Source organism: Danio rerio, chromosome 10 (genome assembly GCF_049306965.1).
Source record: "Danio rerio strain Tuebingen ecotype United States chromosome 10, GRCz12tu, whole genome shotgun sequence".
Lineage (NCBI taxonomy): Eukaryota > Metazoa > Chordata > Actinopteri > Cypriniformes > Danionidae > Danio > Danio rerio.
This window is the reverse complement of record NC_133185.1, coordinates 9,877,627-9,895,942: the sequence shown is the minus strand read 5'-3', so window position 1 is coordinate 9,895,942 and position 18,316 is coordinate 9,877,627. Positions and strand designations below refer to the sequence as shown.

Here is an 18,316-nt window from a genome sequence, read left to right as displayed (position 1 = left end):
ATACATTAAAACATTGTTTTACAGCCGCAGCCATGTTTTATTCGCGAAATGTATAGTTTGTCTAAAGTGATGTATACAAACTATATAGTATACTATGACCAGGGTTACAATCATCCAGTCTTCCCTCCATAGTAAAAAACCACATTTTGAGTCTGCCGATTTGTTTACCTGTGGGAGTTTCATTGGCATTTTCCCGCATGTTAATTCTGACCAATCAAAAAGCTTTTTAGGAAATACATTTAATAGCATCTGGCCAATAAGTGATGTGGATTTTGTCACATGACTGCATTTTGAATCTTTTAAACTGGTTCGGACCAAAGCAATCAGTGAGGAGTGAAAAGGTAACAAAAACGGCAGAAAATTGACACAATGTATCATTTGTTGCCCTCCGTCCGGACCAAATGAACAGAACCACAGATGGGAAAACACCCTCAAACAACTAAACCATGTCCGACATCAAAATGTGAGAGTTTTCTCTAAAAAGAAAAACAATAGCTAAACATGGTATTTGTACTGATCATTAATGATAGTGACATGTTGCATGTTTTGTCATTACAATTACATAAGAAAAACATAATCAAATGCAGGTATGTTTATTTGCAATGTGTGGAATTTTTAGATGGTCCCTTACACTTTCCCTTTTATCCTAGTTTTTAATTCACAATATTTACATTTATACATGAGTTTTTTGAACATGATACAGTCACACGTGGTGTTTCCCAGGGTAGTGCATTATGTTACGCATGATAAGAAAACCGATTTAGTAAATGCTCCGGATGTATTTCAGGAAAGTGTCAAACTGATTTACAGTTTAAGCGCATTCATTTAAGGGGTATTTGATTGGACAAAATGAAACCGTTTTCAGTTTTTTCAAAAAGTAAAAACATCTTTTATATATAATATTGCATGTAAATATATGTTTCAATTCTATTTTGAACTCTACACAATCTAAAATTTTATACATTTCTTCTAAATTAGTTTATACATTCCACATACAAACTGAAAGCTATTCTGTGCTGTGGAAAAAGTTTCTTTCCGGTTGCCCTCCATCCAACCTGAATGACCGCAACCTGTGCTAAATGTGTAATTACAAACATTTCCCTGAGGTGGTTTGAAGGTTTTTTGCTAATTGCATCATAGCTCCAATTGCTTGGTTTTACGCTCATCATAAGAAAAGTCTGACTGAAAGTGTCTGAAATATAAATTTTCCTTTGGCTTATTCCATTACTTATCAGGGGTCACCACAGCAGAATGAACTGTCAACTATTCTGGCAAAAGTTTTATGGAGTGGATGCCCTCTCAGCCACAACCCAGTACTGGGAAACCGGCAGAATTTAATGGAGGAAACATTTGATCACAATGACCGGTAATTTGCTGTCTGTGAAACCAATGATCAAAAAAAGACCACAGATTTTAACCTAGGAATGTAGGGATCCTTTAAGATTTCTAATATTTGTCTCAGACGACAAAATTGTGTCCGAAATCAAAATGTGATCCTGATTGTGATCCTGAGTGTCCTCTGAAAAGAAAAAAACAACAACTAAATAGGTCATTTGTACTGATCATTAATGATAGTGACATGTTGCATATGATGTAATTACAATATGAAAGACATAATCAAATGCAGGTACATTTATTTGTAATGTGTGGAATTTTTAGATGATCCTTTTTTTCCTAGTTTCTTATTCACAAAATTTACATTCACACATTTGGGAGAGTTTTTTAACATGATACAGTCACATGTGGTGTTTCCCAGTGTAGTGCATTATGCATAGTAAGAAAAACGATTTAGTAAATGCTCCTTTATGGGATGTATTTCAGGAAAGTGACAAATTGATTTACAGTTTAGACTTTTTGTATACAGAAATGTGATTGGCTTTTATATGAGTAGCCACATTGATGAACCAAGATTTGCTACTATTGATAGGGACACATTTTAGGGACATTTGATTGGCCAAAATGAAACATAAAAATGTATGTTTTTTTTAGTTTTCCAAAAAGTAAAAACATCTTTTATATATATTATTGCATCTAAATATATGTTTCAATTCTTTGTTTAGACCCTACTCAAGCTAAAATTATATATATATATATATATATATATATATATTCAAAATTAGTTTATATATACCACATACAAACTGAAAACTATTCTGTGTGGTGGAAATAGTTTCCTTCCGGTTGCCCTCCATCCAACCTGAACGACCTCAACCTGTGCTATATGTGCAATTACATCCCGGCACAGGGTGTGCTCATTAGATGAATCCTATTGAACAGAAACGTCTTTGAGTTTGAAGTGGTTAAACTGTCATTTCAAATCGTCTGGACCTTGTGATTACCGGCACGGGAGGAATGATATATTTAGCTTTAAGTCCGTAGCGATTTCCTGGCCCTGTCTTGATCCTAAGTGACTGGAGCTCTAGATTCCCCCCATCTAGATTCGAGAAATCCCCCCAGGAGCTGTAATCAACGGCTCAGAGCATGAAGGACACGAGATGAGGCGACTGGGGGTCACGGCATACATGCACACATGCACAAAGCTGTCTGTGCTCGCTGCATATTATTCATAAGTCTTTACTGGCCAAATAAGAAGGGAGGCACCTGCCATGTGAGTTAGCTTAGAGGGACACGCGACTGGGGTGAAAGACCTCTTGTTTAGTCTGATATCACAAGTGACAGTGTTGAAGGGAAGAAAAGTAGACTGCAGTTCAAGATCTAAAGATTGCCATCTAAGGCCACCTTGTGAGATTACTTATTCGGCAGCAGTGAAAAATACACTTTTTAACTTTGGGAGATTGGAGACTTGCATACTTACACAAGACTAACATGTACAGTCAAACAAATAGAGTGCATTTTGGTTTTATGTGTGGTTCAGGGCATTTACATACATCTTATCAGAGGAGTTAACGTGGTCGGGATTGGTGTAATGTAGCTTAAATGTGTAAGTATTTTAAAAGTACAGGTAAAATGACTCGCAATTTGCAGTCTTTGGGACAGCTAAAGATCTCTTTTGCATGCTGAGACTCCTTCACTGGTGATTTTTTTTCTGTACAGCATTGTGGGTAATGTAGTTTTCAGCATGAAGTTTGGTAAAAAACACTATTGCTTATAATATGTTGAATTAATGTTAATAGTGTGATTGATTAATAATTAACGTGATAGGGAATTTTTACTTCTAAAACAGTAAAACTCAACTGACCTTGAACACAAATCTAACTTTAACCGGATTTAAGACCGCATGACATTTTAATACTTTAATAATTTCTTTTTTTTTATTATTATTTTTTCCCCTCTTTTCAATACAATGGTTTTACATTTTGATGATTTAGTGGCAAATTGGTATGAACTTAATATGAAGTCATTTATATGAAAGTGTAAAATTTGGTCCCACTTTATATTAAGTGGCCTTAACTAATAAGTACTTACACAGGAACTAATAGTTTGTTACAATGTACTTATTGTGTAAATACATGTATTTACGGTGTACTTATGCTTGATTAAATACCAGTATGTAATTACATCTTTATTTACTTTTGTAACTACATTTGTAATTACAATGTTGACCACCCCTTACACCTTAACCCACCCTTAAACCTACCCATACCACAAAACCTTTTCATAACCCAACCTCTATCCCAACTCAAAAGCACCACAAGTGTTCTCAAATACATCATAAACACAGTAAGTACATTGTATTTATTTTTTAAAGGAAGTACATAGTAGTTAAGGACACTTAATATAAAGTGGGACCTAAAATTTAACAGAGGAATAAACAAGCATGAATGCCTGCCTTTTATGCTATTGGCAGACTACATAAATAGTACAAATTACATATGATATTTTAAATTAAATATGTGGTGCGGGAATGATGTCAAAATGGGTGAGACTAATTCAAAGTGAGATTCTTCAAGATTTTCCAGTGTATATTTAACATACAGTTAAGGTCTATTGTAAGCAATTGGACAATAAGTCAACAATTTGTTCTATAATTAAAACAGCATACACTCACACATACTTATTAGGAACATACAGTGCATCCGGAAGGTATTCATAACACTTCATTTTTTCCACATCTTCCAGCAGAACAATGACCCAAAGTATTGAGCAAACATGTGATTTTTCAAATTTTTTTTTTTTATAAATTTGCAACAATTTCAAAAAAATCTTTTTTCACATTGTCATTATAGGGTATTGTGTGTAGAATTGTGAGGAAATAAAAGATTTTATCCATTTTGGAATAAATCTGCAACATCAAAAAATGTGGAAAAAGTAAAGCGCTATGAAAACTTTCCGTATGCACTGTATGCTTTATATTATAGATGCATACATTCACATTTTCAAAAACAGTGTGACTAATTTATTTTGTAGAGCAAAACATTAAAGTAGGTTGTGTTTAATACAGACTCCTAAAGTCTGCATAAAATTTTGCCATTTTTTTGTCTTTAGTTAAACAACTAATCTACAAAAACTGTTTGCTTCGGTAATCTTTAATAAAATCTGACCATTTGTTTCTGCTCAGGAACAGCAGTTTTGCTCTGATAACATCAGTTTGATGACTTCTGAGTTCACTTCCCTTTAGTTATACAAATTAGCCACTATTTTTACAAAACATTTTATGAATTGCTGTGAGATTGTGGTGCAATCTAACCCAATTTGCAGGGGCACCCCCAAGGGCCACCCCAATATGATTTAGTTGTTGATATTATTAATTTAAATGTACTTACGTAAATTCACATTATTTCAATAAATAAATTCCTGCCACTAAATTATTGTGGATTGATCAGCGCCACCGACGTAGCTGATCCACTTAGATTGCACACATTTTGTTAAGAAATTATTAATTTTTAAATGAAACAGTTGTGTTTTATCTGACTGAAAAGCACAAATCCCTCCCAAAAATAGATGCATTTTGAAATCAGCTTTTCAGAATGTAGTTTATTTAGTAACTCTATTACTTTGCTGGTTGACTTAAAAGGGCCAAATTCAAAATAATTTTGTGGGTGTATTTTGCTAATAGGTATATAAATAGAACAATATGTATTAATATATTGTGGATCAAAAAGGAACATGGCTAAATGATAGCATTAGGGTCTGTATAGTAAGTGTGTGTGTTTGTAGTATTGTCTTTTGCTCAGTTTATTCATTTGTTTGTTTTATTAATTCATTCATTAATCTCCATTAATTTTAGACATGGCATATACTGTATGTTATACAATAAAAGTATGTGAAAAATAACTTACCTCAAAGTTGTTTTTAAACTAAATATAGATTTTTATTTGGTTTGCACATACTTGCTGTATTATTTCAAGAAATAAATTGTAATATTTCAAGAGCAATTAATGGAATTAATAAAAGCTTCATTGTTTTAATTGGCCAGAAACAATAATGTAACATTACTCATTATTCACAAAATATACACAATTTATTTATGTATTTATTATTATTTATTTTTTTTTGTGCCACCTCAAGATTTGGTTTGGCCTTACTTGACCACCCCTAAGAAAATTTTCTGGGGGTGCCACTGCCAATTTGTGTCCAACATTTTGACGGAAACATAACTGTTTTAAAATTTGGTTAATTAGTGGCTAATTGGTATAAATTTGTACAAGCTAACTGGTATGAAAATGCACTATTTTTCAAGAAAAAAGTCAACAAAATGAATGAAAATTACTATTCAAAGTGACATGTTGCAAATTGCATCATCCATGGCTTTATGACTCTCACCCCCCAAATATCATCACATTATTCAGATAGGCCTATTTATGTCTATGAACTTCTTTAATATTAATTAATAATCCTGACAAATAAATGCTAATGAATTTTACCTGTCTCCCAGTGTCGCCAGAGGGCAACTCCTGAAGCTTTCCAGAACCATTCTTATCAACCCCTAAGTCACAAAGAAAAGGATTAATGCATCTGAGTCTAATACATAAGCTTCATCAAAAAGAATTGTCTTTTCTAAGGTGCATGCATGGAGTGGACAGGAAGTCTACTAATCTGTAACCTGATGCGCAAGGAAGGAAGGACTCAGGAACCAGCCTTCAGAGCTTTCACCAATCATATTCATCACAGAACCCAGTCCAGCCTCATTAGACCACAGCGCTGCACTTAACTAAACATCTTTTCCATAAAATAAATGCTTCCAGGTTATCCTGAGCTCAGGTCGAGCCCACATATGATCTCAATTATCGTCTTGCAAGCAGTCGAGGATCGAGAACTAACCAATGGCGGCGACGCTGGACCATCCACCGTCTGAACGCGTCAACCGTCCTGTATGTCACATTAAACAATGGGGGTTGGGGAGTCTTATTGAATAATTGGTTCCTCATGGGTTCTTTCTCAAGGATTATTAATTACGGGACGATTCAAACCTTTTTGGGATCTTCGGATGAGGCCTAGTGTGGGACGGTGTATTTCCATGGGTTTAACTGTCATTTGGAAGTCCAAAGCAGCGGCATTTCTTGTGGATAGTAAAGAATTTCATGTGGACTGGAGGTTTTGGCAGTGTTTTCCAAATTAATAGAGTCTTTCAGTAGATAATTTTTCTTACAGTTGCTGGAAATGAAAAAAGAGAACAAAACAACGAACAAAGCAGTGCCGCATATTGTGTGCACTCTTGTTTTACTCTCAGCCTAGATGCCAAAATGGGGGAGTGGGGTGGGCCATAGAAAAGAAACTGCAGAAAGAGTTTGTTTGTCTCTCTCTCCTGTGGTCCTTGGATGCTTCAAGACACATATCAATCTTCTATCTTTTATGTCTAGCTTTGGTTGTTTTTCAGGCATTTTAATGTGTTTATTAGGATCGAGAATGTATATTATTTTTTTCCACAGACGGTTTTCTTGATTTAGACAAGACTCCACCATGTGGCAGCAGATGAAACAACAGCCTGATGTGACCACATTGAACGTTATGACATCTTATTCTTAGAGAGATATCACGAGTAGCTAATGGTTTTGCATTCGACAGTTGCTTCAGAAAATGCCAAAAAAATGCATATGTGATACTCTTGTCTTGATACACTAAGAAATTATAATTCTAACTTATTTTTATAAAAAACAAAAAACAAAAAAAAAAACCAAGATCCTTTATTTCTACATGGTCAAAATACATGCTAGTTGAATAAACATTTGAAATATATTTTTTTAAAGATATTTTGGTCCAAAATTAAATGTCCACATATGTGTTTTAGAAATCTCTAAGCAGTTATTATGAACAGCTACCCAGGTAGCAAAGAATTCTGGCCCAGATTTGTCATGAAGCTGGCACATCAGGCACTGACATACAGCATGTGGGCAAAACATGTCCCAGGCAGAGGAGGCACTGTCTTTAGGGCGGCATGCAAGATATGGGCCAGAGGTTAAACACTGATATGTGGGCCACGTAAGTTTGGCCTTTGACCCACATTTATAATACATTTAAATTGTTTTATTATTTTGAGTAAATAAATATTTTAATCCACAAAGTAACTTCCAGTTTGCATCTTCTAATGCCTTGATTTTTTATTCAAAACAATCAATATTTATTATTCTATGTATGTTGCAAAATAACAGAATTAAACCTACATTACATAGATTTTATTTACCAAATTATTATTTAACAATTCATATTATTATTAATTAAGCATTACTAACTATTACCATTATTGATGCACCTAAAGCGCGATGCTTCATGGGTTTATGAATTTCTTTGCAGTTCAGTTTAGGCCGAGTTATAAGTTATTAACTTGACTGAGACTAGGCCCAGATATGGTTCATGTTTGGATCTTATATGGAAGCCAGTAGGCATGGGCGGGTATGAGATTCTGACAGTATGATAACCTTGGATAAAAATATCACAGTTTTACAGTATAGTGATTACTGCTCTAAAATATATTCTTTTAAAATGTCTGGGTAAAAAACAAAAACTTTTTCTCCTTTGAAAACAATATGTTCTATTTTTTAAAATATGTATGATATTTTGGAGCAGTAAACACATTGAACTATATAACTCAAATGAATCATCGACTTCTGCTGTCTTCATTTGTTTCAAAAACACAGATTTCTTTATAATTTAAGCGGCATCTTTGGATATTTGATTTTTTTTACTGTTGTCCAGAAAAATGCAAATAAAAAATCTTACACATAGCTTAGGAATGGTATAGCAGAAATCCGGTGACAAAATGACAGATGTTTCAAGTGCAAAACAACAATACAGTACATTTAAGCTCATTTCAGCACCAAAGCTCTTGAAATGTAACTTAAACACTGGACAATCGTACACAAATCGTACGCGAATCAAACAACATTCATGTGAAATTATTCATGTTAATAAATACTAAGAAAGTAAACAGCTCTCCGTGCTCAAAAAGTGTGTAAACATTTCTGTTTTTACAGTAACAAAAGGTTTATCTCTAAAATAATGTCTGATATTGCTGCCGAATAAGCTTGAGAAACAAATATTAATATCATAATCAAACGAATTGAGATGCGTGATAAAAATATACATTAATGCATCACTGGCATGTAAATGTCCTGTCCGAGTGCTCTCACATTGGCAGGGCTCTCTGATTGGATTTAATAAGAGGATTAGTCCATCTTTTTAGGCACATGGCCCATTTTTGTGCGCATGTTACGGACGAAGAAGAAACAAACTGTGGTTATGGCGCAGGAGACCTCTGCTACCCAGAATGCTGTGTCCCAGCTGTAGCGTTTGGCAATGGTACTGAATGGCAGGCCGGCAATGAATGCACCAACTGAAAGAAAACATTATTAAAATCATTTCAAGCTTATTTGTATAGCACATTTCAGAATAATAGTTTTAAAAAAGGAGCACATTATTGCATTACAATCAACATAATTTACCATAACACTATTAATTACTAATAACTTAAAGTAGTTAACTAGAAACTAATAACTTTTAACAGTAAAGTTATTATATATAAGCATAGTTAACCTGCAGTTATATAGTATATAGGTGATGTCAATGTGTAGATGTTCAATGAACTGTATTAAGTGAATGTGTTGTCCTCAAAGTCCTCAAAGGATGGTGGTAATAAATGGTTTTAAGAAACATTCAATCTTCTGTATGGACTATTTAATGACAGAATGCATTGATTTACCATTTGCCATCAGAGCTACAATGGCGTGGGACGTCCCGCAGAAGTTGGATGGGGCGCTTTCACTCGCAATCACTCCGAACAAGGCGATCGGTCCGTATGAGGAAAATCCAAATGCAGCACCAAGAATCAGAATCCATAGCTGGACAACAGAACGAGGTTGTGTAAAAAAAACTATTAGAGTCTAATAACAATAAGACTAAAACATTTAAATTAGTGCTGCTCGATTACAGAAAAAAAATCAAATGACTATTTTGGTCAACATAGTAATCGCATAGCAATTATTTAAAAGTATTATGTATGTATGGAAGAGAAACAACAGTTGTAGGAGCAACAAATAATAACTTGACTTCGAGATGATCATTTGGAAAAGTGGCAGAAGGTGGATTTTTTTGATGAATTTTCTGTTGAACTTCATTACAATCTTCATAAATACTGCAGAAGACCTACTGGAATCAACATAGACCCAAGATTCTTACAGAAATCAGTCAAGTTTGGTGAAGGAAAAATCATGGTTTGGGGTTACATTCAGTATGGAGATCTGCAGAGTGGATGGCAACATCAACAGCCTGAGGTATCAAGACATTTGTGCTGCCCTTTACATTACAAACCACAGGAGAGGGCAAACTCTTCAGCAGGATAGTGCTCATTCTCATACATCAGCCTCCATATTAAAGTTCCTGAAAGCAAAGAGGGTCAAGGTGCTCCAGGATTAGCCAGCCCAGCCACCAAACATGAACATTATTGAGCTTGTCTGGGGTGAGATGAAGGAGGAGGCATTGAAGATGAATCCAAAGAATCTTGATGAACTCTGAGACAGGAACACTTTTTTTGCCTTTCCAGATGACTTTGAGTGATTTGAGTAAAGTGATTTGAGTCATTGTAGAGATGTGTGGATGATCTAATCTAGAAGCCTTTACCTTTCATATAATCCACTTCTGATACAAAATGATCAACTAGAAGTTATTATTTGTTGTTCCTAAAACTGCGATAGGCGACATCATTTTCGTTAGGTAGTGTATACGTATACAGTTGAAGTCAGAATTATTAGCCCCCCTGAATTATTTGACCGCTTGTTTATTTTTTACCAAAATTTCTGTTTAATGGAGGGAATATTTTTCAACACATTTTTAAACATAATAGTTTTGATAACTCATCTCTAATAACTGATTTAGTTTATCTTCGTTATGATGTTATGATGACAGTAAATAATATTTGACTAGACATTTTTCAAGACACTTCTATACAGCTTAAAGTGACATTTAAAGGCTTAAATAGGTTAATTAAGTTAACTAGGCAGGTTGTCACATAACTCTTGAGAGCGATCGCTGGTTCTCACACTATAACCATGGACTACACTTCCGCCTTTCCCAGGACTACATATTCATACATGCACTTCGCCCAGACACCCATGCTCATTCATCTAGCTTGATTACACTCACCACCTGAACCTTGTCAGAGACTGATACACTCCCTACATAAGCCACGCATTTACCCATCCAGGTTGCTGAGTCTTGTTAGCTGTACCAGTAGCATTACGAAGCGTTTTCCCTGTCTTGTTTTCCTGTGTTTAGATCTTAGCCTTGCTCATCTGTGTTCTCCTGTTTAGCCGCCTGCCTTTCGACCTATTGCCTGTTTATATTACTACGATTCTGGATTTGCCTACACATACCCGTTTGTACCTGTATGACCACTGCTTGCCTGACGCTGAATAAACCTGCATATTGGATCTTACCTCCTGTTGTCTCTGTCACTCCACCCCGTCGTTACACAGGTTAGGGTAATTAGGCAAGTTATTGCATAACGATGGTTTGTTCTGTAGACTATCGGAAAAAAATTTTGTCCCTAAAATGGTGTTTAAAAAATGTAAAACGGCTTTTATTCTAGACGAAATAAAACAAATAAGACTTTCTCCAGAAGAAAAAATATTATCAGACACACTGTGAAAATTCCTCGCTCTGTTCATCATTTGGAAAATATTTTTAAAAAGAAGAAAAAAATTCGAAGGGGGGCTAATAATTCTGGCGTCAACTGTATTTATGTATGGCACAACAATCAGTTAATCTTAATTGTAGTTTTTTTTTCAATTGGTCAAAATTGAGTCCGAGATTGTATTTTGATTAAGTACACAGCCCTAGTTTTAACGTTATTCCAGTGGAGCTCAATACCTCTTTCTCCGAGACACCAGTGAGGACTGAAACTGGATGTAGAGCCAGAACCCACAGCGGTGCTTCCTGAGGAAACACACAAAGCCATTTAATAAACACACCATTACACAAAATGATGCTCAAACAGATTCTGAGTAGGCATGTAACAATTTATCATTCATTCATTCATTTTCAGTGAGTCTCAGCGCTCAGTGCCCGCCATCTGCAGGACTGGAGAAAAAGTAAAAGAAAGGATACATCTAAAAAATTTTATTGATTGTATTTGCTGAACATTTCCAATCAAATGCATAACAATTCTTTCAATGTTTCACATTTTAGCATAACATGTGTAAGCAAAAATAACAGAAAGAAAAAAAGAAGGAGAGAAAGAAAAACAAAACAAATATAGGAGCTGGTGTACATAACATTTACCATAGAGAAGAGGAGTTCAGCTGTTTTAGCATATTCACAGTTCTGGTCGCTTTACGACTTGAAATTCCGTTAAGAGTCTCAAAATAAATGTTTAAATCAGCCTTGAAATGGAAGATGTTAGGCTTCCTCTCCGACCATTTACACTTGTGAATATGAAACTTGCCTAATAACATCAACAGATTAAACATAAACGGGAGATTCTTATCTATATCTTTTTTATAAAAAATCTGACATCTCTTTTCTTAATAATAATTCTATGACCACTCAGTATATTAAATATACATTCAACATCGAACCAGAAAAAATTAACATACATACAATAAAAAAAATGCATAACATAATCTCAACATCCATTACACGAAAACACTTGATACAGAAATTTTAACTTTATACCTATAGAAACTGGTTGGATATATTTTATGTATTTTAAAGTATATTTCACAGTACAAGAGCTGTCACTGGGGTGGACCTTTTCAAAAGATACACATTTGCACTAAAAGGGTGCATAAAAATACCTCAAAAGCTTTTATTTGTACCTAAACATTTTAAGAGGAACACTTTTGTACTTTTTAGGTACTAGTATACCCTTGATGTATTAATAGGGACCCTTCAGGTTCAAATGTGTAGCTTTTAAAAAGGGACCACCCCAGTGACAGCTCTCCTGCCTTTATTTCTGAGTGTAGTATTGCGGTTCTGTATTTTTGTAATACGTTATTTAAAATGTATTTATGAAGGGAGTTTTGTTGTTTGAGTTTCACAAAACCTTTTTTTTTTTTTTTTGAGTCTACTGCCATTAAATATATCAATTTCTAATGAATTATTATTTAAACTCACAAATAAAACAGCTTTGGTTGCTTATAAAGGAATTTATCCAGCTGAGATGTGTTTTTATCTAAATTCACAAATAAAAAAACAAGCTCACAAATTATGTACAGTTTAGCCATGATTTGTGACTAGATTTTAATATTTGCATGTCCAGTAAGGAAGGAACGTTTCACTATTCATAGGGGCCCCGGTTTAGAAAAGAAGTAGTAACGTTAAAATCTTAATGATTATAGACAGATTTTTACAACATATAATAGAAACACTATTAAATACCTTTAGGGTTATTAATATAGGCTTCTTGGCATTGGCCAAGGCTCCCTATTTCCCGGGGACCTAAGCGGTTGCTTACCTTGCTTATTGGTTAAGTCCGCCCCTGATTGATGCAGAAATAAAGGTACAAGAGCTGTCACTGGGGTGGACCTTTTTAAATTTGCACTAAAAGGGTCCATAATGACACCTCAAAAGCTTTTATTTGTACCTAAACATTTTAAGAGGTAGACTTTTGTACTTTTTAGGTACTAATATGTACCCTTGATGTATTAATAGGGACCTTTTAGGTACAAATATGTAGCTTTTTAAAAAGGGGCCACCCAGTGACAGCTCTCCTGCCTTTATTTCTGAGAGTGTAGTACAAAAGTATTGCAGTTCTGTATTTTTGTAATACGTTATTTAAAGTGTATTTATGAAGGGAGTTTTGTTGTTTGAGTTTCACAAAACTTTTTTTTTAGTCCTCTGCCATCAAATATATCCATTTTTAATTAATTATTATTTAAAACTCACAAATAAAACAGCTTTGCTTGCTTATAAAGGAGGTTATCCAGCTGAGATGTGTATTAATGTACTTTTACTTCATCTTCAGTCATTTCTCTTTGAAAGAAAACATCTCAGAGAAGTGTCCTGTTGCCATAGTTACAGTTTAGAATCATCATTTAGAACGCGTTCTGAGCTGTACGTAGAGCTGTGCAGCACTCTGAAAACTCTGGCTTAGAGGTTGTAGCAGTGTTTGTGTCTGACATCGACTAAACAGCTTTCCTAGTGAAAAACTTGAGCTATTCATGGCTTTTCAAACTAGCGAAGCTACTGGTGATTTGCTGATGTCCGAGCTACATACCCCGAAGTTTTTTGGCAATCCACGGTGTAAGATCGAGATTGCCACCACTATGACTGCGGACCAGAAATATCCCAGTGACACACCGTCAACAATGTGTTTCCAACTGGAGGACGACCAATCAAGAATGGAGGAACCAGTGGTGAAGCCGAAGAAAAAGAGCTTCTTTAAACTGCCCTCTTTCCTCAGAGCTCACCCGAAAAATGTGCAGTCCAGTCAAACACCCGACAGCTCCAATGGTGAGCGGTATTTAGGCCTACATTGTAAAGGGGTTTCCCTGATATGAGATTATTTAAACCACATTCTATACAGTTTGAGGATTAATTCACCCAAAAAATTACAATTCTGTTATTAATTGCTTAACCTTGTGTAGTTCCAACACCATGAGACCTTCCTTAATGTTCTGGACACAGATGAATATATCTTAGATTAAATTCGAGAGCTTCATATAAGTTGTTGCAAACAATTTATATGTGTTGAATTTAAGCAAACAAATCAAATTTAGTAAAATTCAACCTAATTTGTTTGTTTAAATTCAGCCCAAATAAATTGTTTACAAGCACTTAACTTAAAAATTAATGTTGTAAATCCACAGTACATCTTTGAATATTGTTTTTCTTTGTATTTCCTCTCAAATGACTGTGGAAAAGTGTGTACTACAATCGTTTCCCTTTTAACAGATGAGCTGAAAGAAAAGAGGAAGAAAAAGAGCCGGCTGGCGTCGTTCTTCAGAGCGTGCAGAAAACACATGAAAATCTCTTGCCTCACGTCCAACAAAGAGATGGAGGATGAAGAGGAGGAAGAGCAGAAAGAGCTCCCAAACTCTCCAGACAAGGGCACTGATGGTAAATAAACACATCAGTCTATAATGCTATTAATACATTGTATTCTTCACACAGACATCTTGAAAATGACAGTGTAAAATGTGTATCCACTTCATTTCTCCTCTAACAGATGACTCTCTGTGCTGCTCCACGTTTGAGAACTGTCTGGATGTGAATTCTGTCATCATTCATGAAATACGCTCTGTTAAGGACGAGATGGACGTCAGTAAAGGAGAAATCCCACTGACACACACTGACTTATCCTGCGGAGAACAAGAGGAGGAGAAGGAGGACAGGATTATGGAGGAGGAGGTGAAAGACAAGAAAAAGAGAAGGAGAAGGAAGAAAGTGGAGAAGGTGGAGGAGCCAGTGATTGAGAAGGAGGAGGAAAAGATTAAAGAGGAGGATGGAGGGAAAGAGAGAAAGATAAAAGAGGAGGAAACAAATGAGACAATGATGGAGAAGGAGGTGGACAAGACTGAGGAGGAGGAGGATGGAAGGAAAAAGAGAAAGAGAAGGATGAAAGAGGAGAAAAAGGAGCGAAGGAGCAGGAGGAAAGAGGAGAAGGAGAGGAGCAGGATGAAAGAGGAGAAGGAAAGTGAGGAGGATGAGGAGGACATTGAGATGATGGACTTGAAAGAGGAGATAAAGGAGGAGGAGGAGGTGAAGAAGAGAAACAGAAAGAGGAAAATCAGCAGCAGGATGAGCAGGAGAATGATGAGAAGGAGAAATAAGAGGAGGAGAATGAGAGGATGATGGAGGAGGTGGAGAAAAACAATAAAAGATGCATTCAAATTCTTTTGTCCCCGTCTGTTTTGTTCATCTGTTCAAATATCTGATTAAAATGAACTCTTGTGTGTCTGGTGTTGTAAATAAACTGAAAAAGATAATAATAATCAGCAGCAGGATGACGATGAGGAGGAGAAGTAAAAGGAGAAGGATGAGAAGATGAAACAGGAAAAGAAAAAAGTGTAACCTGCCGCTGGGCCCCTACGGCCCTATGCACTCTGTCACCTTAAGACGCAGCTACACACACACACAAACATACACACACACAGGTGTATTGGTATGGGGGATATTTTCTTGGCACACTTTGGGCTCATTAGTACCAATTGGGCATTGTGTCAACACCACAGCGTACCTGAGTATTGTTGCTGACCATGTCCATCCCTTTATGACCACAGTGTAGCCATCTTCTGATGGCTACTTCCAGCAGGGTAACGCACCATGTCATAAAGCACAAATAATCTCAGACTGAATTCTTGATAATGAGTTCACTGTACTCAAATGGCCTCCACAGTCACCATATCTCAATCTAATAGAGCACCTTTGGGATGTGGTGAAACGGGAGATTCACATCATGGATATGCAGCCGACAAATCCGCAGCAACTGCGTGATGCTATCATGTCAATATGGAGCAAAATCTCTAAGGAATATTTCCAGGACCTTGTTGGTGTACCTAATAAAGTGGCCGGTGACTGTATATACACATACACACAACATAAACATATGTATATGTGTGTGCGTGCATGCATGTGTAAGATATACATTTATTAGTTATTTTTTCAAATTGATAAACTTTAAATGTATAAAACTAGACATAAACGAGACACGTTTTGCGAAAGTTAGCTTGCCAAACCAGGTTAGTGTGTGTTACAAAATGTTTTAACCCTTTTAGAAATATTAGCTGGTTTCATGTTTCAAAATTAAGCATATCAGTGCACCCTAGTTAGATAAAAATACTAAAAAACATAATGTAGTTTTGCTAAAAAGAAATAATAATAATAAAGAAAAAGCATTCAGTATTTAAAATAATCCTGTTGACACATAAGCAACAATAAGTACACATAAAATCAACTTGTATACTACATTTTTACACTTTTATACATCCTATATTATACTGCTGGTTTCATGTGACTTGTTTGAATTGATGACATGTGCTGAAACAAACAAAATCACTTATTCCGGTGCAGGTGCGGACTGGCCATCTGGCAATTCTGGCAAATGCCAGAAGGGCTGGACCATTTTTTAAAGGTGGGCCGGTAAATTTTTTTTGTCATATGTATTGTTTTTTAAATATAGGCAGCTTTTATCTCTTGCGAGATGTGAATATTATGATGATGATGGTGATAATAGTAAGAATAATAGTAAATGTTAAGGATTGGCTCAATCGGCAACAACCGGCTGGTTTCGAGATTGGCCGACCCAATCTGAGGTTACGCAGACGTAATCAAAATCTGCCAAGAATGTCAAACAAACAGTAAGTGCATCACAAGCTAATTGTCAGAGATAGACCATAAAAAGGGAAAGGCAGTCAAGTCAGATATTGCCAAATACATAAAAGTTACTAAACTAGTCTCGAAAGGGGGCAGTGCAGTGGCGTAGGTAGTGTAGTAGGTAGTGCTGTCACCTCACAGCAAGAAAGTTGCTGGTTTGAGCCTCATCTGAGTCAGTTGGTGTTTCTGTGTGGAGTTTGCATGTTCGTGTGGGTTTCCTTCTGGTTTCCTTCACAAGGCCAAACACATGCTATAGGTGAATTGGGTAGGCCAATTGGGAATTGGGTAACCCAGTACTGGGTGGCAGCTTTGAGGGCATCCACTGTAAAACATATGCTAGATAAGTTGCCGATTCCCAGATTAATAAAGGGACTAAGCCGAAAAGAAAATGAATGACATAATTGCATATAATGGGTTGTTTTTGTTCCAGTCACATACATTAAATGTTTAAATATCTCTTAAATAGGTACTGCTTACATAATTTTACCATCTGTACACCAATATAGGTAGTGAATGTGCGTGTCCTTGGGTGGGGCTGTGTCGGTGTGGTAATGTGGGCTGGTGTGGCTACAATGCCAGGGCTGATTTTTAGTCCCAGTCCGCTTCTGGCAGAAAATGTTGGCGGTTTTAAAACCTTAACTTTTCCAAACCTTGGTTTACCTTGGAGAAGATTATCGTCCCATGCCTAGAAGCCAGACTTGGTCCAGTTATGTACCGTAATTCACTGCGGCATGTTGGTCAAGTAATAAATGAATTGTGTGGGCCAAAGCTGGGCCAGAGAAATTTTGCTATATGGGTACTGACAAAAAAAATTTCTTTTGGCTTTACCTCCCACACTTAAAGAACTTATATAACCATATATGTTTTAATATAAGTTTTGATATAGGTTTTTAATATATGTGACATATATAAACTTGACTAGTTTCATATATTATTTGTACATAGAAAACAGCCAATTTTACATGTCACATATATTAAAAACCTATAGGTTCTTTCCGTGTGGGCTCTCACTTATTTGCCATTGTTAAATTCCATAACATGCCAATTACATGTGATACCAGTTTCAAGTGTTTGCACATACATGCATTTTTGCAATTTTGTATTGGTTCTTAGCTATTGCTTTGATAATAGAAAATATGAGCTATATGCATCATGTATGACAGTTGCCAAAGTGAGATATGAGCTATATAGGAGACACATATTGTATGTACATAAAGGGTTTATATGTGTATGCTGTATAAAGAAGCTATACAAGAGTCCTACAGTATATGGCCTGAATATGCACATATTATATATGAACCTTAATTTTTCCTATATGTGGCATATATGAGCATATATACAGCAAATATATTATCATATGTGCATATATATACTGCAAATATAGGTTTCATTCATTCATACATTCATTCATTCTTTCATTCATTCATTCATTCATTCATTTTCTTTTCGGCTTAGTCCCTTTATTCACCTGGGGTTGCCACAGCGGAATGAAATACCAACTTATCCAGTATATGTTTTACACAGCGGATGCCCTTCTAGCTATAACCCAACACTGGGAACATCCATACACACTCATTCACACACATACACTATGAACAATTAAACAATT

At 35.7% G+C, this 18,316-nt stretch overlaps 2 protein-coding genes across 4 annotated transcripts; one reads left to right on the top strand and one right to left on the bottom strand.

Moving 5' to 3' along the window:
• Window positions 1-8,357: 8,357 nt before the first annotated feature.
• slc37a4bl (solute carrier family 37 member 4b-like) lies at window positions 8,358-13,369 on the bottom strand. 3 transcript variants are annotated; one of them, XM_073914454.1, is made up of 5 exons: window positions 13,279-13,369; window positions 11,674-11,836; window positions 11,263-11,328; window positions 9,098-9,236; window positions 8,358-8,731 (listed from the first exon to the last, which is right to left on the bottom strand). In XM_073914454.1, exons 2-5 carry the CDS (start codon window positions 11,674-11,676, stop codon window positions 8,565-8,567), a joined length of 375 nt encoding a protein of 124 aa, XP_073770555.1. In that variant the 5' UTR covers window positions 11,677-11,836; window positions 13,279-13,369; the 3' UTR covers window positions 8,358-8,564. The 3 variants fall into 3 exon arrangements, 1 of the variants encoding a protein (XP_073770555.1); XR_012386141.1 differs by lacking the exon at window positions 11,674-11,836; XR_011016947.2 differs by lacking the exon at window positions 11,674-11,836 and having other exon boundaries at window positions 12,848-13,364.
• On the top strand, window positions 13,353-17,940 carry LOC101882704 (uncharacterized). Its single transcript, XM_021479502.3, has 3 exons — window positions 13,353-13,845; window positions 14,287-14,451; window positions 14,561-17,940. Exons 1-3 carry the CDS (start codon window positions 13,554-13,556, stop codon window positions 15,184-15,186), a joined length of 1,083 nt encoding a protein of 360 aa, XP_021335177.2. The 5' UTR covers window positions 13,353-13,553; the 3' UTR covers window positions 15,187-17,940.
• Window positions 17,941-18,316: the final 376 nt, after the last annotated feature.